This window comes from Carassius carassius, chromosome 2, assembly GCF_963082965.1.
Source record: "Carassius carassius chromosome 2, fCarCar2.1, whole genome shotgun sequence".
Lineage (NCBI taxonomy): Eukaryota > Metazoa > Chordata > Actinopteri > Cypriniformes > Cyprinidae > Carassius > Carassius carassius.
In genome coordinates, this window is record NC_081756.1 from 32361575 (window position 1) to 32386952 (window position 25378).

The window sequence follows — 25378 nt, forward strand, 5'->3', positions numbered from 1 at the left end:
AACGGTCTCCCCGGCTTTGATTGGGTCAAGTTTATGATGTGTGAAGTGTTTTATTTCCTCTCTGCTGTTCTCACTTTAATTCACGTATTTGTAAGTCTTTGTATATGGTGGTCGCATTTCCTTTAAGATTTATAGGGCTAATGTAGTGCTCTGCCAGAAAATAGTGCTTGATGCTCTTTTTTTAATTTCAGGTACATACTGGGCCTTTTTGAAGGTTTTGTTCTGGTAGAAACTTTGCATAATGAGTCAGCGTTGCTCCTCTGTAGTTGTTCAAAGCAAACGTGCGTGTTGTTTTTCTGCTCTCGAAAGGCTTCCACCTGTATCTGTAAGGAACAAAATGCTTTTAACTTTCAAACTTTTCCCGTCTGCTCTTTGTAGACAGTCTTGGCTTTAAAAGTCAAAACGTGTCCCTTCAGGACAGAGCTGCTGTGTTCAATAGGGGCTCATTGTGCGTGAGTAGCGTGCCTTTTCGCCTTGATAAGTGTGTTAGATGGGAGTTGAAAAGGAAGGCCCTCGGGCCGCGATCCGACTCCAAACAAGTGACATGCAGAGGCAGGATATTTTCTTGTCACTCGCGGTCCCTCTGCTCTGAGCCCGACCTTGTGGGTTTGTCTGTTGTTCAGCCTTTTTTTCTCCCTCCATAATCAGTGCTCTCTCTCTATTCCCTGCCTCTTCCACTGTTGTCATAGGGCTTATCCATATGTTGACAGTTTAGTGGTTTTTCCGTGTGTTGTTGTGATGGATGTGGTTTTCAGATCAAAGGAAGGTGTGACAGGCGAGGAAAAAAGAGAAAAACTCATTTCACTCATCAGCGTGAGCCTTCGTCTCCATTTACTCACACAGGAACTGAAAAAAAAGCTATTTATATTGCGTTTTGCTTGTGACAACATTCTAATAACAGCTTGAGTTGAACTTTGTTTTTTTTGAAAACCATAAACAAGGGTTTCTGCAGTTATGAAAATATCAAGGAAATTTCAAAATGTTGATTTCCAGGCCTGAAAAAAAAAAATTTAAGTCATGTACAAGATATATTAAAATATTTAAGTGGTTATAAATTACTCCTTGGAATTACGGTCTCTATAAAAAAATGTAAAAAATTCTTATCTTATCACAGAATTCTTAGAAACGTGGGTGTTTCGATCAGAGGCTTGTGAATAACTGACAGCTTCCTAATTAAAGCCCTGGTCAAAGGAAGCATTTCCTTTGCTCTTTCTCTTGCGCTTTCTTTCATTCCCTATCCTGGTGGTGGAGCACAGCGCCGGTGTTTAGGAAGGTTTATTAACGGGTCGACTGGTTAGCTCGGGGTAAAGCGGACAATTAGCATTATCCGTTGCCATATGCTGCCCATTGAGCCATGAGGCGCAGACAAAGGCCCCTCTCCCATGCCGCCCTAACTTGAGATCACCAGGGGACTTCCAGCGCCAGGGTCACATGTGTGCGCCTGCACACCCACGGGAGCCCGCCACAGCTTATGAACACACTCCCTGCCAATCACATGGGCACGTACTGCCGCCTCAGCAAGGTGCCCGGCCGCACACAGCTGGCTAAGCTGACTGAAAGGCTTTAGATGTTGATCGTAATGCAGAGTGTGTCATGACATGCTGCAGCCGTGTGTTTGTGTGTGATGAAGGGGATCTGCGTAGATCTGAAATATTGATGAGCAGGAGGATCTGACATTGGAAATTAGATGCAATTGATATTTGATTATAATTACTGCAGTTATTACCAATGCATTGTATATTAATTTCTCATTCGTATTAAGGGTAATGTATTGTTGCAATTTTTTTTATTAAATGTACATTTTATTTTACAGTTCTGTTTTTCTGCTCAGTATTTCACTATAGTGTGATTAACAATGATTAAAAATAAATAAAACAAATGTCAGATTTTATTGCATGTTATGTAATTTAGTAAAGAATTTAGTTTGTCTTGGCACATCAATGTTCTTTATTAACTGAGAGATTTATTAACTGTCAGTAATTGACTTAATAAATGAAAGATAAAAAAAAAATTATTTATGATGATAATTTTATTTTATGATGTATTGTGTAATTTCATAAAGAACTGAAATACAGTTATTGTCAGGGCAGATATTTATATATTTGTTTCTAACTTTCTATACCCTTTTATACACTTGACGGTTTGCCTCGTATCAAACATCTAGTGTTTCTAACAGAGAATTAACATTATGTCATGTGGTTTAATTTTATTTAAAGAATAACAGTTGCTATGATGTTGAGCAGAGGGAGAGGTAACTTAAAGTAACTTGAAACACATTGGGCTGCACATCTGCTGTTTGTTCCAGGGATTGGTTCTTACAGACAGGACGGGGCAATCGGTGGGTGGAATTTAAACGGCAGGTGACACGGACACCTGAAAGTGAGGGCACAAGTGAGTCTCTCGCTTAATGGCTGATAATGAGCGAGACTCTCTTTTACATGTTTACCTAGCATTCTCTTTCGTGCCATACATGCTAGTGTTTTCTCTCTCGCTCCGAGAGGTTTTGTCCCATCTGGAGCAGATGAACTGAGAGTACTGGGCTGTAGCCTCATGCCTTTGATCCTCCTCTACTGGAATGGGCACTTCTGCAGCTGTAACCACTGCTCCACTGGTCCGACCCGATCCAACCCCACAGCTCCTAAAATACACTTGCATAAACACAAACACATATGCACCCTAACGCTCTCGCCCTCACAAATTAATCCATTTGTTTTGATGCTTTTGTTCGGTGGGCATGAATTCATGTCGTCGTCATTATATTACAATTAACCGCTGAAGCGCACACTACGCTGCAGATAATCCTCTTTGTTTTTTTTGTTTTTTTTTTTATAAGACTTCTAAATTAGCCATCTGTTACATCAAAGAATTTGTAAATTGGCCATATGCACTGCATTGCATTGTTTCTGTACGCAGGCAGGTTTCTTGGTATGTGTGAAGTAGACCAAGGGTATGAGGATACACTTATAGACATGAATGGGTTTGTACGATGGTCACTCTTATTTTAGAAAAATAACAAAAACAGCAGCCTACATTCCTCACACCTGTCTGTAAGCAGTTGTTCTCAGTCGTGATGTCCGATATTCTTTTTCTTTTTGCAGGTGTATGCACCATCTCCCAGCTCAGAAGACTTCAACAGAGACTCTCCATCCTACCCGTCCCCCAAACCCCCCAGCAGTATGTTTGGAAGCACTTTCTTCGGTCAGTCATGATCATTTTATGTAATTTTTTGTTATTTTACGGTTTACTTAGTTTTGATTTTCTAAAGGAAGTCTGGATGTACAACATCTGTCATGCTGGCTTTGTCATATTACCTAGAGTGACAGTTGCATCACTTTACGGCTATTCACAACTCCTCTCCAGTGGCTTCATGGGATAATAAAGTGTCCAGATCAGAATTTTTGCACCTATTGTTTCATGCATACTATGAATTCAGGCATGCTACTCTCACATACTGTTTTCCCCCCTACTATACAGTAGGGATGTGCTTATTCAGATGCAGGGGACCGGAAAGAGAAAAAGACTAGATGATATGCACAATATAGCAATGCAGTGTGGTCAGAGTATTTAGCCCAAACACTAAATTAACCCCAATAAAAAATCATATTATTAAACATTGAATATTTTCTAAAATGTAACCGAGATGCATCCTAGAAATTGTGGACTGAGTTAATAAACAGGTCTCAAAAGTATGATTAATCATACTAATTTCTTCTCTTTTTTTTTGCCAACACAATTCTCAAGTCGAATCTTCTTCCTGTCTACTCTAGTTATATAAACAATTTTAAACCCTGACCATACGGTTCCTGGTATGTTCCTTCCTTTAGCTCACATTTGAACCCTTATATTTACACAATTGGGAAGCCTTCTCTTTATGTTCCACTCATTGCCTATCATGTTACCAACCTCACAGTCGTAGATAGTAAACCAACCAGTGTATTCCAGCATTGCCAATCTGGACTGATAAAAATGATATGGCCATTTCAAGCCGCCTGTTTCAGGCTGTGAGGAATTTTTCCTTTAGAAGTTGAGGCGGAAGCAAGTGAGCTGCGGCTGACTGAATGTTATCTCAGCTGCGCTTAGCATTTGGCTCTGACTCAAGTGTAAAAGCAGAGAGGCCGGTCTATTTGACATCTTCTATCCTTTTCTAGAGTGTGGGGGTCAGGCTTTGACTCACATATCAAACGGTGTTGTGCTTGTTTGTTTTTTTAAGCATTATTGATCATATTAATGTCACTTCATTCACAATTTGAACCTTTCTCACCAACGTTTTTAAAGTAACTTACTTTAAAAGGTAGAAACAATGAAGATATTTGCCTTGTGTTTAATGTAAAAATTGACTTCCTTGTCACTTAATCAGACGGGACCCACAATTCCTCTGACCTGTGGAACTCTTCCAGTGGGATCAGCCAGCCAGGCTATGGGGGAATGCTGGGAGGATCTTCATCTCACATGCCACAGTCTGGAAACTACAGCAACTTGCACTCACACGACAGCCTGGTAAGAGACAGTGGGATCAGATCAAATACAAACCTTGTTTTATAACCATATATAAAACTAAAAAAAGTTCCTCTTCCACTTCTCTCTGTCACAGAACTACCCACCGCACTCGGTGTCGCCCACAGACATTAACGCCAGCCTGCCACCCATGTCCAGCTTCCACCGCGGCAGTACCAGCACCTCACCCTTTGTCACCGCATCTCACACCCCGCCAGTCAACACCGCAGAGGGAGTTATGGGTATGTTGTCCACACACACATCATGTTTGTAGTGTTGTTCTTGATTTATTTGTAGGGCTGGGTATCCAGCTTGATACTTTTTAGGCACAGATGAATCGCCTCGATGCTATCGAGTATCGAAAGTTTTCTTGTCATTAGTTACCAAATTTCAATACCTAAGGGGTTAAACTCAACGTCAGTGAGCCAATAAGCGTGAAGCATGGTTGATTTGCCTAAATCAAGTGCTGGAGATTGTTCTGGTGAGGCATCCAGGAAAAACATTTTCACGCCAGTTCCACCTGGAGACGTGGCAAACCCCCATAAATGTAAGGCTACGTTTACACTAGTGCGTTTTCATCGATATCTAGTTACTAGCTATTGTCGTCCATACCGGTGTTTCCACTGCATTTCAGAAAAGACCTCCGTCCACACTACACGACCAAAAACGCATGTTACCTGACCATTAGCAGCATGGTACACAAAAGATTTTATCTACGTTTTTACCACCATCATATGTTTGCGCTCTAATGTGTGTTTTGACCATATAATATTGCTGAAATATGCTATTTTGTTTCCTTTTATATCAAGCTAATCGCTACACCTGCTTAGCATTTCTTATGTAATGACACATTATTGTTATGAAAATAGGAAGAATCTCATGTAAATCACATGCAGATAATATACTGTCGTAAAGGTGTGTTCATTAGCTTCATGTTTCATCCATAGAAATGTTTTCCTGGGTTTCTTATGTACAGAACTGAATGCAGAAGCGTAATGGACGTTTGTCATCAGAAGAGACAGGGCGGGTTGTGAACACGTTATATGATTGACATATGAGCAGCGAATGAGCTTCCTCTGAGTCAGAACAGCGATGGCTGAAGAGAAAACCCAGGCAGACAGCGCTGGAAGCATTTCAGAAATGATTATTCTGTCTAAGCTATGAATTTTAAAATGGAAATCCCACTCACTAGTGTAAATGTAGCCTAAAGGATGTGGAAACTGAAAACCATTTGAACTTAATTAAAAAGATTTGCACTGATTTATTGTGTTGGTTACATTTTGTTTCTTTGGGCGTAGGCTCAGGAGATGAGTTTTTGAGTCTGTAAAGATGTCAACAAGCTGAAAAAAATCTAACCAAAGTTTAAACCATAAACGGATTTCATAAAATTTTGTAATCGAAAGAAATATTGTTTATGAACCATATCTAAGGTATTGGTATTGATAACGATGATTTTTGAATTATACCCAGCCCTATTTATTAATCATTATTAGGCCACACGTCATCTGCGCCTGCAAAACTTGCAGAGAGTTAATTTGGCATAATCTGTATGACCACTACTGTTCAAAGGTTTGGGGTCAGTAAGTATTTTAATGAAAGAAATTAATACATTTATTTAGAAAGGACGAATTAAATTGTTCAAAAGCAACAGTAAAGACATTTCCAGTGTTACACAAGATTTCTATTTTAAGCAAATGCTGTTCTTTTCAACTTTCTATTTATCAGAGAATTCAGAAAAAATGCATCACTGTTAAAAAGATATTAAGCAGCATAGGTTTTATAGTAATAAGAAATGTTTCATGAGCACCAAATCATCATATTACAGTGATTTCTGAAGGACCATGTGATGTTGAAAACTGGAGTAATGGCTGCTGTAATCAGCTTTGCCATCACAGAAATAAATTGTTTGAATATTAAAACAGTAAACAGTTATTTTAAATTGTAGTAATATTTCACAATATTATTGTTATTACTGTGTTCTTAATCAAATAAAGGCAGATAATATTTAAATATTTAAAATTAATTAACCTTTTTGGTAACACTTTATTTTAAGGGCAAATTCTCATTATTAATTAGTTGCTTATTAGCATGCATATTACTAGCATATTGGCTGTTAACTAGTCTAACAACTACTTTACTGACTATTCAAAAGCAGCAAATTAGGAGTTTATTGAGGGAAAACTCTTCCCCAATCTAAAGTGTTACCATATATTTTAAGTATCATCATATATATTTTTTTTATTTCCCAGAACGTTGTTGAAGAGTTGAAGGTTATCACTTATTTATTTCAGCACTTTTTTTTGCTTTACACACCTAGCACCAACTGCTGCTCGCCGATAACAAATACATGACACTAATGTCTCTGTTAGCTCTGTTCTGATGTGAATGCCGTATCTCTGTGTGGTCTTTGTGTAGCTGCTGCCAACCGAGGGAACGCCACTGGAAGCTCTCAGACTGGAGACGCGCTGGGAAAAGCCCTGGCTTCGGTGAGATCCTTCCCCATTCAACCAGACCTCTTAATCCATACACTAACCATTTCAGAGAACAGGGATTGACTTCCATTTATATACAGCCCTCTATCTTTAGCAGACATTATGTTATTATTTTAACTACTGAGTGAGCGATATACGGTTTCAGGCATCGTAAACATGCCCCATGTTGTCCAACTTGCTTTCGGGATCTTCGTTTTGTACGCACAGACGAGATTACCCGAAATAATGGCACAGTTAATTCTTTAAAGGACAGGACTTGCGCTCTTAGGCTAGGTATTAGTAGCAGTGCAGAAGGTTAAGAGATTGAATAAAGTCATTGGAGCTGTTTGTGGATGTTGCTGGACCTAAGCCCGGATAATTGTGCTCTTAATACTCGCACTATACAAGAAAAGGAGCTGTACCTAAAAGCCTGTGGATTATATGTTGGTTTGGATAATGAGTGCCAGCATTCGTGCGAGTTCCTCCTAATGTGTCCCTGAAACTGGAGCTTACAATAACCTCTAAAACTTGCCGAGCTTAACTTAAAGACTTATTTAGCTCCAAAAAATCCTGCAGACTTGCTTATCCTACAGTAAGTAACAACAAGCCTTTTTTTTAAAGAGTAGGAGCACATCTGGACTGATTCAGCACTGTTTCGGATGGGAGCCGTAGACTCACCTCTCTGGCGAGGACAAGGACAAGCTTTTTCTAACCTTTTGATTTCAGAACGGTCCTAGCACCCTCCTTTTATGAGAAATTAGATGCCTAATTGCTGCTCTTTTATTGGGTAAAAGAAAGGAGAGAAGAATAATAATGTAATAAGATACTGTGGGTGAGGCCTGCCGGGCCAGGAGAGCACACTCTGGCACACAAACAAACACAAGACAGTGCGGCTGAAAGATAATCACAAATTAAGTCTTTTTGTATTTGCAGACTCAATTCTATTAGCATGATAAAGCTGTGGTGAAACGGACACGGTCGGGCTGGGGTGGGGTGGAGGGGCGAGGGGAGGGGGAAACGTCCTAACTGCTGCGGCTCGGCTCTGCAGGCCGCCCATTGTGCCACTTTTGTTTAGGTTCCTTTTGGAGGGTTTGTGCTCATTAGGCCCCCGCTGGCGGAGAGCAGCGTGACTGATGAGGAGGCGGAGATCTGATTGTTGTTTGTAAAATGAGTGGTGTTACACTGGAAATACAGCAGAAGTTGGCCAGGACGCTCCGAATGGCCCGCTTCAACTCATTAGGTCAGGATTCATGACTATAAGAGGTCTTGAAGCACAAGGGTGTAGGGGACAGGGGCTTGTCGGGATGGGCCAGATAATATGTTTTGCTGGTGAACAGTAAGGAGACATCCAGATGAAATTCACTTGAAACATATTGCTAGAGAATACAAACAAAATTGGGACTCGATTGAATTGAAGTCTGGAAATAAAGTTTTAGTACTGACATGAAATGTATTATATATATTTGGGATTCTTTACCATTTCGAGGCTAAATTAGTGATGTTGATCATGTGGCTCCTTGTACAGCTGGTTAGACTGAAGCTCAAGATGCTTTTTGAAAATGATTGTCTTGAACTTGTGGAGTTCATGCAACTCAAGTGCTTCTGTCTTTTTAAAATGGAAGCTAGACAAACCAAATACTAAGATGTTGTGAAATTCATATTCATTTATTTTTTTAGTCAGCTTTTTTGTAAGATATTTGCAATAAATGAGAAAACATGCTTTATAAAAGAATCTCTTAAATTAGTAAATATCTGTTAATATGGCAGAGTATTTCTTTCTTTGTATCTCTCTGTATATCACTCTCACTCTATCTCTCTCTGTCTACTCTGAGAGATGAATGTACTAAAGCCCCTGGCAGGATTTGCAGAGTTGATTGAAACACAAAAGTGTGGCATTCAGGGTTTAATAAGAAGATTAATAACGATAGTATCTGCATTCTGATGTGTTTTTAAGTCAAATGGACTTCATGATCCCCTGCAAGTGATGGACCGCAACTTAGAGCTGTTTTTCTCAAATCTTGCCAGATAATTGGGATCAAAAACCTGCATGTTTCATAGTGGTTTCCATTATGGGAGTGAAAACCATTTGAGCAGAATGCGGAGCATGGCAGGGATGTTTAGTTTGATCTGACATTTGGCTTAACCGAAAAAATCCATTTTCTAGTTTCGAAGGCAGAATTTGTTTGGAGATTGGTTTCTCACACAAACTTCACTGGTAAAGTGGAAAAAGCCAGTCAGTGGTGCTGCACTACGAGGGAAAGGCTGGAGGCATCTGTTTGTTTATTATGGTGTGGGCAGGGCTCTGTGCCGGTTTCGGTCGCTGTTTATTGGGCAGGCAGGGAGAGGCTTTATTACCTCTCATCCATAACTGAAGATGAGCCAGAGACGCCCATCCACACAGCCACGGGCCAGACTCATTCAATTTAATGAGCTCCAAAAAGAGAGATTAACGACCATGTCTTTTCTCTTTCTCTGCATCATCCAGCTGCTTTTCTCTATTCCATCTCCTCTCGATCATGTTTTAGAAGTGACGTCATGGAGGCAGAATTTGAGCGTATTTTACAGTGGCTTCTAACGTGGCTTGACTATACATGTTTATAATATATTACTGTTTTGAGTCTTTTGTTTTTAACTGAGGTGTATTCTTTCATTCTTTATTTCAGTTGTTGTTTTTTAATGACTGAATTAATTTCGATCACAACCCTAAATAAAATAAAACTGTCACTACTACAATGGCTTATAAAACATTTGATAATCACTGTACTGTCGGCATACTGTATGATTTTGGACATGTCGCCAACCCCTAATGTGAATTATTACCAGCAGTTTGTTTAGCCTTTTTGCCGCTCTCTTGCAGGGTTTCTGATCTTTTGTGCTCATGTGGTTTCACTTGTGATGTGCAGCATGCAGCGGGTGCGTGGCGTGGGCCCAGGCTTTGACTTAATAACAACCACAGATGTGTCAGAGAGCCAGGGAACGCTGGCTGGACTGCAGGTGTCTCACAGCATTTCGAGTGCAGGAGGGGTTGTGTGTTTTCCTGCAGACATTGTAAAGGGCAGCGTAGGCTGTTAAAGGCCCATATGTATGCTGCGAGTATTTTTTTTACTGCTGCTCCCCTTGTAAAATCAGCAGAATTGATGAGCCAATTTTGGCTGAGCACAGACTGAAGGATGCTAACCGCGGCCATAAAGCCGCAGAGGGTAACCACAGGTTGCAGGATTTAAAGGTTGAGCGTGCTTCCTCACAGACTGATCTCTCTCTTTCTCTTGTTCTTATTTGCAGATTTATTCTCCTGACCACACCAGCAGTAGTTTCCCCTCGAACCCCTCCACTCCAGTGGGCTCTCCCTCTCCTCTGACGGCTCAGGCGGGTGCTGGCTCAGCAGGTACAGTGGTGACAGCCAGCGGCCCCACAGGAAGGGCAGGTAGAGCACCATTCTGCCTCTCTGACACCCCACACACACACACACATTATCTCCATGCCACACGCTCACCAGTCAGTCACACAGTGGTCCTCAGAAGTATTTGGACTCACTTAAAAAGATATGAATCTGCGGATCATATAAAACAGTATTTTAAGCAAGAAAGAAATCACTTTACCTACATTAATTCCATTGAATTAATCCCAAAGCCATTTTTAGTATGTATGTGATGTCACAGAGGTGTCCTATTAGAGTAAACACAGGTATGGACATAATCCACAAAATTTTATGGGGACATTTCAGAAATATTTTTGTCTTAATTTTGAACAATATTTGTTTTTAATAATTAGTCTTTCGTTTGAAACCTTAAACATTTTGTTTGTGCTAATGTTATTTATTGTTTATATGTATGTTATATATATGTAACTGTTATTTTACTGTAACTTTGATCAAATAAATGCAGCCTTGGTGAGGATAAGAGACTTAAAAGCCTTAAAAAAACACTTTTGAGTGGTAGTGCACATCTTTAAAAATATTGCTTTTTTATATATATTGATGTGTTCTGTTTCCATATCATTAGACAAAATCCTATCACTGACCTAAAGTCTGCCAAGCATTACATTTATGTAAGAGCTTGTCAGTCCGTCTGAAGTATTCTAAGAGGTCGTTCCCAAATAACACATTCTTCTATGCTGTCCACTTTGTTTTTTAATATTTGCTGAGTCTATATGTCCATCAAAAAGTCCACTGAAGCTGTATCCCCTGTATCCTCACATAACCGAGTAAACACACCGTCCCTCAGCTGCTGAGATTGAAGATGGTGTCGGGGAGTAACGCCCTGGTTAGGGGTGGACAGATAACTGACCACTGTGAGGATTTTATCTGCGCCTGGCAAGACTGATGCACAATCATTTTAAATGAAAAAATATTCTGAAGCGCTGAGGGATAGACAGAGACGAGGTGCTACAAATGGCAGTTTCTCAGCGTGTTGTTTCAGTGAGAGGGCAGTTGTGTGTGTGTGTGTGTGTTCATTGATATAGTGGTGACAGCTGTGTGGGTGTCTGTCCCACTCCTTAGCTTCAGCTGTTGCCCTGTTCCTCACACAGCTGTTGCCCATGACAGACCGGCCTGCAAAGATCCTCGTTTATTAGCATGACTGACTGAGAGGAAGAGAGGGAGAGGATGACTCGGCTTCCTCTCCATTCAGCAGTCTGTACCTTACGATGTAACTTCCTGTCATCCTAGCACACCTTATGATTTATTATTTGAAGTATTCCTTTTTTTAAATATATAAATGGACTAAATGTGTAATAAGTAAATAATGTGCTTATTTTTAAATATGTTTTTCTATTTTCCATATATTGTATTTCAATTAATGTACACTACCATTTCAATGTTTGGGTTCTGTAAGTTTTTTTTTTTGCTTTTAAAAGAAGCCTCTTATGCTCACAGAGGCTGCGTTTATTTGATTACAGTGAAAATGTTTTCTATAGTAATATATTTGAAAATGAAAGGAAAGTGAAATTGTAATTTATTCCTGTTACGGCAAAGCTAAATTTACACCAGCAATTAATCCAGTCTCCAGTGTCACATGATTCTTCAGTCGTGCTGCTTTATACTGTTGAAGAAACTTCTTTCAGGAATATCTGATGAATAGAAAGTTCAGAAGAACAGGATTTATTTGAAACAGATTTTTTGAGAATGTAAAAATCTTTACTTTACATTTAATGCATTGTTGTTTAATAAAATAATAAATTTCTTTAAAAAAAAAAAGTCACTGACCCCAAACTTGTGAAGAGTAGTGTATATTTAAATAGAAAAGTTCCCTTTGATATGTGGGGCCTATTATATATTTTTTATTTTATTAGATGGTTCTTAGAGATTGGCGCACATTGTTTCAAGTCCATCTGTTTCTCTGGATTAGTTCTTAAATTCAGCCATTAAACCCGCTCATAGCCAGGTCTCAGCAAATTAGACCCAAGCACCTCGTGCGGAGTGCCACACCGGCCCACCCTCATTTGTCAAGCTGGCCGCCGGTGAGGAGCTCTTATTAAACACTGCACTTTTTTCACATAGCCCCAAAGTCATTTTAATAGACTCTTAATAAAAGTCTGCTTCTGAGAGCTTTGTGGTTTTAGGAAATGAATTCCTTCAAATTAGAGCTGCGTTTGCTTTGGAAAGGACGAACGGTTGGAAAATCTTTTAACTAAACAACTTCCTGTCACACACGGCATGAAATTTGCCATTTGTTTCTGAAGAAAGACTCTCGCTATGCTGGCAGAGCTAGAGGTATGGCCACACCAAGCCCGTCACAGCAGTTATGACAACCAGCAAAATAGGAAATCTCTATTGTGTCAACAAAGCACCTAGAGTCAGTGGTTGAGTCTGTGCGCGGTGGAGTCGCGTTGAGGGATAGGGAGCACAGATCTCCCTCCTAAACTGATTCATGTATATAAGTCAAAAGGCTTCCTTTGGGTCATGCTACATTAAGGGTACTTGGTCTGTTGTATTGTACAATGCAGTCTTATTACAAGACTTTTTTTGTAGTGGATTTTCTGCCAGTTGCTTTGTAATAGAAGGGAGTGAAAGCGACCCCCACCAACAGCGTTTTGATTTGTGATTAGCAGATGTGCATTCTTTTAGAGCGGTGTTGATTAATGGCCAGTCAGAATCAGCACGTTTAGACCGAGACCAGACCAAAGTCATTTACATCCTCATTATAGTCCCTTCCAGCCTCACACACACCGCCACAGAACAAAAACACAATCACTGAATTCTTCCAGCAACTGAGTGGATTTTGGAGGGAGTAAAAAAAAGCGAAACATCTGGGGGCTGAGAATGTGACCGAGCCAAATAAAATCTTATTCTGCTACTTGAGTAATGTGGCAAAACCGTGCTTTTTCTTTTCCCTGACACCGTCTGACATGAGATTGGTCACATCACCGCCCACCGTCCAGTAGTTTGTTTGTGCGAGTTGACATCTGAGAGAGAGTCATGGTCTCATCCTGTTACATCTAGAATATGAGCTATACTGCTCATGCAGTATTAGAGTCAAGGGAAAGACGTTCAGGGTCCAAGTCATCGCCCTTATCGCGCTCCTGCATTGTTCTCCCAGGTTTTTTCAGTCATGACTTCATAAATGAGAGGAAGTAGAAGATGTCCCTCAGCACTGGTTTGTGTATGTATGCGTGTATGGGTCATCCTCGAACCCTTCTCACGTTGCAGGATATGACCCAGTCATAGGAAATGATGTGTCTGGAGACCTAAAGGAAATCAACCCACGTTGAGAATACCTGGAATCAGTCAGGAGAGGAAATTAGTTTTAGTCCATTGTAAATGTGAATGAGTGCATGAGTTTTATCAATCTTTTAAATAAAATGTATATTACGCTATGTTATATTATATTATAAAATGCCATTTATTTCAGTAACACCAACTCTCTTAAATCTGTATTTTTTATACTTATTTATTTAAATGCCATATGTTACAGCTAAGATGTTCCTTATACGATAACTTGTGATCATTAGAAGAATCAGATCATAATCATTTGTTCATGAATTGGACTCCAGTGGTCACGATGTTTGTTTTTGGTTTCACGTTAACACGTGGTGCAAAAAACACTGTTGTCAATTGTTAATTCGTTTTATTTTATTACTTTTCACCTTTTGTAATGAAGTCAGCTTGTTGTAATGTGTCAAGTGACTTAAAACGCTTCTCCTCCTCTGTCCGCAGGTACAACACAGTGGCCCCGCGCAACCGGACAGGCACCTTCCTCCCCAAACTATGAGAACTCCCTTCACTCTCTGGTAAGAGCGCTCTCACTCCTCCTCCTCCTCCTCCTCCCCTTCGCGCTGAGCACTTTTTAATGGACACTGTGTCAGTAGATGACTTGCTTCTGGAAGGCAGGGGGTAGCTTTACATGGACATTCCTGGCTGACAAATGTCAGGAGCGGGACTGGGAGGGGGCTGTGGGGACCGAACAATACCCGTCCCTTGAGGCGTGTCTCCTGCCATCTGTCCTCTCTCGTCCGGGGGTGGATGGAGATTGGTCGGGGTGTGTGAAGGTGGGGTGGTTAGGGATTGGTTAGGGTGTGTGATGGGGGTGGGGTGCTGGCAGCTGCTGTGTTCAACCACTGCCGCGGGATTCCAGGGCCGACCGGGGAGCTGAGCCTCAACAGCAGATCAGTTTACATACACATGCACACACTTTTCTTCCCACGTCATACATTCACACTGGGGTGTGTAGATAAATATTTACTCTAATACTTGTATGCCAGCTGCAAGTGCATTTTTATGGACTGTCCATGAGCAGCGGCCCTCCAGGAAACAGGGAACGAGCTGTGATCGGCAGAGTGAACCATGGCTCATTGTAATTAGTTACCTGAACAAGTACTAAGATGTTGGCATTCAGTCCTCCGCTTCGATTCTTTGGCCTCTTTCTCTGCCGAGCACTTGTAAACTCTGCTTGCTTCTCTCTGCAGTCTTTCTGTCTCGTCTCTCACTGTACGTGTCTCTCCTCTTCCTGTCTGACTGTAGAAAAATCGTGTGCACCAGCAGCTTCATGAGCATCTGCAGGATGCCATGTCCTTCTTAAAAGATGTCTGCGAGGTATTCCTGCTCTTCAGATAGTCACGTCCTGTCCTTCTTTTCCATTCAGCCATCTGCTTTCTTTTGATTTGGCTGTGCTTTTTCTGTTTTGTGCATTTGTTAATTTGCCATTTCATCTTTTATTGGTCGTTGATGATGTTAATACATGAAAATGACCATTTAGTTGCAGTTAGTTGTTTATTCCAACAGATAAGTGGCATAGCCTTTCACTTTTTCTCTTCCTTTTCACTGTTTTCAAATGTTCCTTTGCTTTTACAATGTTTGCCATTTCATAATTCTATGTTTTTAAAGTCTATTTGTTTTCATTTACATTTCTGTTTCTCTCTCTCCCTCCACTTTGCCTTGTTCTCCATCGCTGGTTTCAGTCTCGGATGGAGGACAGGCTGGACGATGCAATCCGTGTCCTGCGGAATCACGCTGTGGGCTCCACTGCCGCCCTGTCTAGCGACATCCACAGCCTGTTAGGACAAGCGCACAACGGGCCAATCTCTGCCATCGGCACCAGTTTCCCAGCTTCTGGATTGGTCACCAACCGAACAGCACAAATGGTAAGGAAAACTTAACCGTCACGAAGGAAACTTTTTACCTTGTCTCATTGCTTTTGAAGTCAAAGTCTCATCCAGTTATTACAGGCAATGGGGAGAGAAATGTATGTGTTTTTTCATTGTGCCTCTCTGAATAGGCTAATAAACAGAGTTAAGCCACCTGTTTAAAATGAAGGCCTGGCCATGTGCTGAAACTGAACTATTTTCCACTGAGAGCAGTTTAACCTAAACCCACATACTTTCCATAAGCGTAATGGCTGGACCGAAGCTCATTCTCCCCACTTGAGCTGCGTTCCACAGGCTGAATGGGAAAAGCAGTCACAGTAGTATCTACAGTAGTATATTAGTGGCTGTCTGGAAGACATTTCCGCACTGTGGCTCGCTGGGGCTGTGGGGACCTGCGTGGTGTGTGACCCTCTAAAGCACTCTGTATCTCCCCCACTATCCCATGACATTCATTCCCTTCTACAGAGAGATTTGTGCACAGCTGTATTACTCAGAACAAGCGAGGGAGGCGTTTCCCAGTGGTTTCCCAATAATAGGAAATAATCATGGCCTTTTTTTTCTGTATTCAAAACAGCATTTGGATTTTCTTTCAACTTTGTGCTTTCAAATGCACTGACACTGACCTCTTTGTTTTTGCCTGAAGACTAAAACAACACTTTTTTGTGAATGACCACTTCAGTGGAGAGTCTAGTTGACCACGAAGATCTGAAATGTCCTGATGGACAACCCCCCGTTCTCATTTAATGTTCCAAACAGACAGTTAAGGTCTGGAAAGCTGTATCACATGTTAGTGAAGCTTTCATAGAACTGTTTATTGATGACTTGGGTCAAACAAAGTTTGACATACTCAACATGTACAATTAGAAAAATATTGTATAAATATCTTTTTTTTTATAGCTTCCTCTCTTCTTCACACAAGCCTCCCTATGTGTGCCAATAATGTTTCTTAGCCCCAATCTAAAAGAAACGCATTTAGAAATCCAAAAGAAACACGAACACTGTGCCCTAACCAGGCATGACATAAAATGACAAAAACTATATTTTTCAGGTAAATTGATAAATTAAAAAAGTTGTCCTTAAAATCTGTGACTGTAACAAGTGTCAAGACATGCTGTCAGTTGTTGGTTTCATTTCTGCAGTGTCCCACAGAGTAACCCCGTCCAAAATCAAGCTCCACAACTGTAACATCAGATACCTTCATAGTTTCATATTGATATACATAATAGTAATTCAAAGTGATGTAAATAAAAAGGATTGCAGATGCATAAGACAACAATTAACTAATTTTTCTTTTAAAAAACAAATTAAGAGGAAGAGAGATTATACAGTGCAATAAAATCAATGTAAATTATAATTAAGTCCATATAAATAAGTTAATTTTGTTCACCCAAAAATCCAATTCTTTCATTATTTGCCAACCTCACTCTTCTAAACCTGTCTGATTTTCTTCTGTGGATATATATATATATATATATATATTGAGAAATGTGCTTTTTCCATACAGTGGAGTCAGTGGTCATTAGCATAATTGGGTTGCCAGCATTCTTTAAAATATCTTTTAGATTCCATAGAAAGAAAGGTTTGCAGCGACGTGAGGGTGGGTGAATTCAATCATTCTCTGTTTTGCAACATAGTAACAAAAGTGATGTTCACGACTTTTTGGCTTGTTTTCAGACATGATGAACAGAGGTGCGTTTTATTCAGGCAGAAGAGAGGAGATTGCAGCAGAGAGACAGAGCAGTGCTTTGGTTGTGTCACGATCGTTTAGTCTGCGCGGGAGCTGTCACACTGCTGTCAGTGGACCGTGTGTTCATACACACACAAACAGAGCTCTGTGCTTCAGGCTCGACCCAAACACACACTCAGACAAGGTCCTGATTCAGCACAGCCAGTGTGCTTTTATTTTGGCGCATTCTTTTCTCTCTCCGTCTCCCCTCTTTCTTTCTTTTTCCCGCCGCCTCTTTTTTAACAACTCAGGAAATCTGACGCTTTAGTCGTGTGTGTCTGAGCCCCTCAGCTGTATGGTAATCAAGCCCAGACAGGAAAATGGCTGCCTTCTTTGGTTGGCACCCCCCTCTTCCACCCCTCTTCTGCCACAGACAAAGAGTTGTTTGGACACCTGTTGAGCGTGGGGCTGAGATTGGAGCGTGGGGGAAGGGGTTCGGGCCTGGGGAGGTTAACTGAGGCCAACAGTGACTTAGGAACGCATTCCTGAAGGAAAAAGGGGGAAAGACCCCCCTCATTTCTTCTCTTTTCTCTTCTTTCGCCATGACTCCCAATCCCGTGGATTCTCAAAAAGGAAACTAGATTGTGGGCGAACATGTGCTCCCGCCGGCGGTGGAAGGGGCCTGCAGCGGTTTCTACTCTGCTGCGTCGCTAATCACATGGCAAGACATTGATCAAACCCAGATGCGTTTAGAAGCCACCAGTGACGAATGCTGGTCAAACTGTCATTTGATGTTCAGCATGAAAGAGCAGATTGATTGTTGCTGTATCCACATGTGTATTAGCCATTTGTTTTGATGGAAAGTTTTTCTACATATAAATGCTGACAAATGATGTCTGGGTGTCTATTTAAAAATCGTATAAAACCAATCTTTCAAGTCAGCTTGAAATCAAAATATATTAACTCTCTTACTGTTCACAATGCAACAGTGCCTGTTATGCAAAGTGCAAGGGGAAATAAATATTGTTTTCAGAATTTCATAAAAATGTAACTGACATAGTCAAGGCAGTGCAAGGTCCCAATTCATATTTTGGCCATTTTTGTAAGGAAATAAATACTTTTATTCAGCAAGGACACGTTAAATTGAACAAAAGTGAGAGTAAAGACATTCATATTGTATTTAAAGTTTTCCATTTCAAATAAATGCTGTTCTTTTATACTTTCTATTCATCAAAAAATCCTGAAAAAAAGGTATAGCAGATTCCACAAAAATGTTGAGCTTTATTCAACAACTGTTTTCAACATTGATAATAATAAGAAGAATGTTTCTTGAGCACCAGAAAAAATATTAGAATTATTTTCTGAAGGATCATGTGACACTGAAGAATTCAGCTTTGCATCACAGGAATCAAATACATTTGAACATATATTCAACTGGAAAACAGTTATTTTATTATTATTTAGTTGTTGTTGTTGTTGTTTTTATAAATGCAGCATTGGTGAGTTAGTTATAATATAGACAAAACATGACATGCAATAAAACTATTGTGTATACACACAGTATTCAAAACAATACAGTATACAATATACATTTATGTGCTTGATGTTAAAATGTTTTTAAATGACCTGTTGTTCTTGCTGCTTCTCTTCTGCCACTACCTCTGAAGTCCAATATAATCTGAAGCGGGGCAGCATCCAGTCCAATGTCATGTTACTATCAACCTGCCTCTCAAAGTATAGACTCATGCGTTCAAAATGAAAACAACATGAGAGTGTTTTTGGTGGGACAGAGTCAGAGCTCAGGACTGAAGTGCCGTGCCTCTCTATGAGCACAAATTTGGGGCTGTGAAGGTCGTTCTTTGTAGTGTGAATACCACTCAGTTCTTCAGAGGGGAGGTCACACTCTACAGTAGGGACACAGAGACTCTCTCAGCTTTGAAGTCTAAGATCTGTCTCTCTCCCATTTAATGTAAATCCCTTTTGTTTTCTCGGCACTGATCAGATGGCTTCATGATCAGAAGGACTCTTGATGTTTTGCTCTGTTCTCTGCTTCATGTATTTAATGCTATCTGTTATGACAGGGCTCTGTTCACTGCGAAGAGACCGTCAGCCTGAACAACAACCACGGCAGCCTGCAAGCCAACACCAGTCCTCGCTCCAGCTCGGAGCTCAACCACCAAGCAGACACGTTCAGAGGTTGGAAGCTTTTTTTATGCCGGTGTTCTGACAAATAATGCTACCTATCAGATTATGCTACCAACACTGTATTTATCATACTGTAAGGGTAGGTTTAGGGTTGGGGTAGGTGTACATGTTAATAAAGCCTCACACCTTATTAATATCATGCATGAAGCAAAATCTGATAGGTAACACTTTTCGCTATCGAATTATGCTACCATTGGTTTTAATGGGAGGTAGCATTTTTCGACAAGGCAGCACAAATCGACAGAACACCGGTTTATTTTAAATTATTGTTTTGTTTTTGTATTGCCTCTTCAGTTATGATTCATATTCAGCTTTATGAGCTTACAACAAGTCACAAAGCGCTGCAATTTATATTTCAAGTGTTTAAGTATCTGTGTACTTTCATTGTGTGTGACAGGACTGGTTAGCGCTCTGGTCAGTCAGGTTGCTCCTAATCTGGACCTGAAAGTCGAGAATCATGAAAAAGATGAAATGCATGATAGCCACTCCTCCGACGACCTCAAATCAGATGACGAGAGTGAAAAAAGGGATATGAAGCAGAATCGGGGAAGCACTCGAACAAGGCAAGGAAACCGCTCCTCAAAGCGTGTCCTTCAGCATTTCAACACTGACCTCAGAGACAGTGAATCCATCAGAACTACATTCAGACTTAACTGTTAGCACAGAACAGCACTTCTGTTGTCTTAATGACTGTAGTTTTGAAAGTAGAGGTCACATCAAGCAGATACAGATGCAGTGTTCAGGTGTTGAGGCCACATTGTTCCCTCCGTCCTGTCTGAAAGTTATGAATGTTTCTGCAGCAGTATCAATGAAGACGAGGACCTGAACCCCGAGCAGAAGGCAGAGCGCGAGCGGGAGAGGAGGATGGCCAACAACGCCCGAGAGAGGCTGCGCGTCCGGGACATCAACGAGGCGTTCAAAGAGCTGGGCCGCATGTGTCAGCTGCACTTGAAGAGCGAGAAGCCCCAGACCAAACTGCTCATTCTTCACCAGGCCGTCGCTGTCATTCTCAGCCTCGAACAGCAAGTCAGAGGTCAGGCACTGTCCTGCAGAATGCAATTGTGTTGTGTTTATATAAGGACTGTCAGTCAATTAAAATATTTAATCATAGTTATTAATAGTCAAAAACATTTCGATTTATTTATTTTTTAAATATCAGCGTTAAACAAATGTAATCAACTCTATGTGGAAAACCAGGACCATTTCTAGCCTTTCATCAGACCATGCGGTCAACAAAGTCTCACATGTTTTTTTTTTTTTACACTATTATGGATATATATTGTTTTTACCTGCCATACAGAGTTGTTCTCAAGTTGTTCTCATCATTGACAAATTTGCAGGTTTTTCATCATACATTGCATTGCATAGTAATAATCCACCTCATCCCTTTTTGTTTTCTGATTTATAAACTATCGTGTTTTGGTGTGAGGAACAAACAGTTTAGTGTGTGCAAATGAGTGAACTAAATGATATCTAAATGATTGAGTCTGAATATAGCAAATTGAATTGCAAAAAGTTGAGCTTATTGCAAAATCACGATTCGATCAATAGCTATTCACAAATCTGGCATCACTAGTTCTGATTCCAAACAGACACATCATGATTGCTGAAATATTATCAGTAAACATGATTCTGAGGTTGGTACGGTAATCTCCACTGACAGGTTTATCAGTAATATTATACTAGGATGCTTGACAACAGCTCTAATTTATATTTAAGAGCTGTAGGCAATGAAAGCTTTGTATAAGTGTTATCAAATTCTTTTTTTCAGTAGTTCATTATTAACTATGGTGAAATAATATGAGTTCTCCTGTGTGCAGAGAGGAACCTAAACCCCAAAGCAGCCTGCCTTAAGAGGAGGGAGGAAGAGAAAGTGTCAGGGGTTTCAGGTGACCCCCAGCAAGCCCACCCGCCTGTGCACCCGGGCCTCACAGACACATCCAACCCCATGGGCCATCTGTGAACAGCCAGGTAAGCCACGACCAGCTCCACGCAGAGATGTAAAGTGGGCAGGTGGTTAAAACACGACAGCAGGATGCTCTTAGCTTTGCTGAGACACAAGCTCTGCTGCGAAACCTAGTGAGCTACATTCTCGCCCGCCTTCCATCCTTTCTAATGGAAATGCACCCAACGCCAGCTTAAACTAGAACTTTATAAGAAGAGATTTTGTTACTCCTGATGTATCTAGTTATAGTACTATTTCAAATTTTGGTTTCTGTAAGATTCTTATGCATTTAATTTATACAAAATACAAAAAAAATAATGATGAGCTAATATGCTGATTTGGTGCTTGAGGAAAAATGTTCTGCATCATCTATTGCTGCATAATATTTTTGTGCAACCCATGATACATTTCTTTCAGGATTTCAGGATGGATAGGAAGTTAAGCAGAACAGCATTTATTATGATGAATGTCTTTACTGGCACTTAAGATCGATTCAATGCATCCTTGCTAAATGAAAGTATCAATTTCTTAAAAAAAAAAAAAAACTATTCGTACAAACTTTAGAAAGGTACTGCACACACACAAGAATGTGATTTGAGTGTCAGTACAGTTGGCCATAAGCAGTATCCTTATCTTTCCCTCACTTTCAGATCAAATGGATCCCGATGGAGTGTGTTAGACAGAGTCGGTGACCTTGCTTTCCACGGGCGGACAGGAATCGCAGTTTGTGACACAAATTTGAAAAGACAGACCACTCGAAGCCAAATTCCACCGTTAAGCAATCCTGAGATAGAAGAAAACTGGCAAGTGCCCAGCTCCCCGTGAAGACATCCCATATCAATAAGCGACTTTTTGCCCACCAGAGAAAAAATCAAGCATCAAAGCCCCTCAGCACATATCGCCGTCTGCAAGCCGTGTGCCGCAGCTGTACAATCAGAGACTGTCGCCACCCCTCCACCCTGGACGTGGAAGTTGCCTTGTGCCTAAACTGAATTGACGAATGCATTGTAACAGGTTTTTTGTTTTGTTTTTTTTCTATTTATTATGTTACTAAGCTGTAAGTCTGTGTTTAAAGGGAAAGTTCTGACATCGCTATGAGAAGCTGGTGGCGTTTCAGTAGATCTGCAGTTTGTCATGTGCTGTCCGCAGCCTCTCTCCTGTCGGGCCTCTCCAGTCGATGAGATTAACATATTCAGATCATATTCCATGCCCCCGTGAAAGATTCGGATGGTGTTTGAACATTCAAAGACTCCAGGATCCCTGTGTCTGAAAAAAGAAACAATATATTATTTATATTTATCATACATTCATTCCACAAATAACAGCATGAGAAACCACACCTACCTAATTCTGTATGACTCACAGACAGAAAGTTATGAATGAGGCGGATTGGGATCAGCCTGTGCTTTTTCGACTAGATTCCCTGTGTCGTGGAGATGATGGTTGAATGGCAAACTCTGGCTTTACTGAAAGGTCAAAGGTCAAACACAAGCTGGCATGTTTATACTCATTAGTGAGCAGTACAGAAACGGAAAGCAGAAAGATACAAAACCCCAGCATTCCCTGCATATTTCTTAGTGTCTTAAACGGGAAAGGGGACGCAGTCTCGTCCTTTTGATTCCTTTGCCATATAGTGTTATGGGCAAAGAGAAAGACGGATTTCCGATTCAGTTGTTTTGTATTGACACGTTACTTTATTTGGTGGAACAGCCGAGGGCATCTGTACTGAGGAACCTCTGTTGTACCGTGAGACATGGCACTGTTGGATTTCAAACGAAGACCATTCATTCACCTGGCCTGAACTGAAGTTTTGTTTTGTGTTCTTTTATTTTTCTAAAACCATTAACAATTAAAAAAAAAAAAAAGAGAGAGAGAAAAAATACTTAAAGTAACCACATGTTAATTTTGTTTATTTGTAATTGTATACAAAGCAACTCTCTAGGCTTCATAGTACAGCGTATATTTGTCGTGTGAAAATAGAAGGATGTTCTAAGTTTCTTAGAATGGCTTTGTCTTTCCCTGCTTGCATTGAAATACTTGATACTTGAGCAGCAGAATGTGAGCGCAAAGTCTGTTCGAAAAAGAGAAACGCTGTGAAGCATTCAAATCAGCAAACAGTGGAAATGATGAACAAAGACAGTTTGGAGCAGGATTTTTCTCAGCCGTTACTTGTTTTCTTTGTAAATCTAAAGAAAGCAGCAGTCACCACTTTCATTTTTTAAAGTATGCATTTTTCTTTAAGACCAAAACTTTTTTTTTTTGTCTTGCTTGGAATCTCTTTTTCTGCCCTGTCTGTCTTCCATGTGTTCACACCATTGAAACAAGACTGCCACATTCTCAAGTGAATCACTCTCTCAAATACAAAGTCAAAAGAACAAAACTTAAGGAAAGATTTCAGAACATCAGCATTATTTTTTCTTTCTTTGCTCTATGGAAAGTTTCCTTCCTTAACAAAATTGTGAAATCCACTAGTATACATTTCAGTATTCAAGAGCTTGTATTTTTGCCGGCTAAAAAATGAATCAAGGTTATGAGTCATCTTTTTGTCTGTTGTTTTGTTTTGCCTGTTTTTCTCCCCCTTTTCTTTTTTTCCGTTCTGTTTTTCTCTATTGGATATGTTAGATTTTGCTGTATGCCCTGATGCTTTCCCTCATAACAGAAAAGGATAAAAAAAAAAAAAAAAAAAAAAAAACCTTTGGCTTATTTTTCAGTATAGTTAGTCTTTTATACAATAATATTGTAAGAACATTTCTTGAATTCTAAATATTACTCTTTCTAGATTTTTGAAATCAAAAGTTTTGAGTAAAAAATTTCTTACTTTATTTTACTATATTAGATAGTAAAAAAAAAAATGTACGGTTATTTACCATAACCTTTCCATTATTATAAAAAAAGACTATGGATAGCATCTTAAGAACATAAGTAGGATTGTAGCTGGCAGTCTAGTACGTATGGGGTATTGTACGAGCTCTCCATCTCTGTGTCCAGTCTGCATAGTTGGTTGATGAACGATTCGTACCCATGTCAAAATTCAAGGTATTGTCAATGCACATCAGAAAACCAGCAGTAAGTCGAATTCTTTTTTTTCTGTCTCTGTAACAGAAAACACAATATTGTATATAACATTTATGTAGCAATAAATGTGCCATCTTTTTTCAACTCAATTGTATGTGCCTTTATTTTCCTCTTTCAGCCTTTGGTTTTTTATCTACTTTATACAGCAAAACTGGATTAAAATACATTAATTTCACTCATATCTAAATGATTGAGTCAAAGCTTGGAATTGCGTGTGCTGGGCTTTTCAAAGGATTTTTATACATATACAAATAAGCTTTAAAAAAATCTTTCATCATTTATTCACCCTCATGTTGTTCCACACCTGAATGACTGACTTTGTTCTGTGGAACATAAAAAAATGTATAATAATAAAAACTAAAGATGTTTTGAAGAATGTTGGTAACCAAGCAGTTCCCATTGACTTCCATTGTATGGCCAAAAATGTTAAAGGAAACCAAAACTATTTGGTTTCTAATTCATCAAATTATCTTCTTTTGCATTGAGGGACTTTCCTATTAAGTCTATTTAAAGATCTTCACAAACACTGTTCATTATTTTCTTTCAAAAACACTATGGAGCCCTTTTCTGTTTTCAGTGTAGTGTGAAAACACCCAATGCAATATTTGAAGGGGAAAAAAACGTGTAGTCTTTTTGGCTTTTAATGTTTGGGGGGGGGAATCTTTGCACTGAGTGAAATCATTTTCTTTAAAGAGTGATTTGAATTTCAGTTGTAAGAGTTCAGCATCTGTCTTTAACTTTACTGAAAGACAAACATACTTTGTCTCTAGTGGATGGTCATGGGAAAATAACACTGGAGTATGACAGTCTTGACTGATGCTCTTTCATCGTGAGGTGTGTGCATATTCCCACATATTCCCAGTGTTAACTGACTTTGCTTCCAAATGAAATATTTTTTTTCCCATTTCTGTGTCAGTTATGAAATATGGGAGCACCTGTTTT

The 25378-nt window shown here is 39.9% G+C and overlaps 1 protein-coding gene across 8 annotated transcripts in view; it reads left to right on the forward strand.

Annotated features, from left to right (window-relative positions):
• LOC132108660 (transcription factor 12-like) overlaps positions 1-24510 on the forward strand; it is a 135131-nt gene extending 110621 nt beyond the window's left edge. For 4 of the 8 annotated variants that reach the window (XM_059515256.1, XM_059515260.1, XM_059515261.1 and 1 more), the window contains 13 exons: positions 3099-3198; positions 4358-4497; positions 4592-4736; positions 6910-6980; positions 10248-10389; positions 14119-14192; positions 14923-14994; positions 15360-15542; positions 19293-19407; positions 19814-19979; positions 20217-20449; positions 21237-21387; positions 22012-24510. In XM_059515256.1, coding sequence (XP_059371239.1) covers positions 3099-3198; positions 4358-4497; positions 4592-4736; positions 6910-6980; positions 10248-10389; positions 14119-14192; positions 14923-14994; positions 15360-15542; positions 19293-19407; positions 19814-19979; positions 20217-20449; positions 21237-21379 — 1584 coding nt within the window. In that variant the 3' untranslated portion in view covers positions 21380-21387; positions 22012-24510. The remainder of the gene's footprint in view (positions 1-3098; positions 3199-4357; positions 4498-4591; positions 4737-6909; positions 6981-10247; positions 10390-14118; positions 14193-14922; positions 14995-15359; positions 15543-19292; positions 19408-19813; positions 19980-20216; positions 20450-21236; positions 21388-22011) is intronic. The other 4 variants (XM_059515258.1, XM_059515263.1, XM_059515257.1 and 1 more) reach the window with 3 other exon arrangements.
• The last annotated feature ends 868 nt before the right edge of the window (positions 24511-25378 follow it).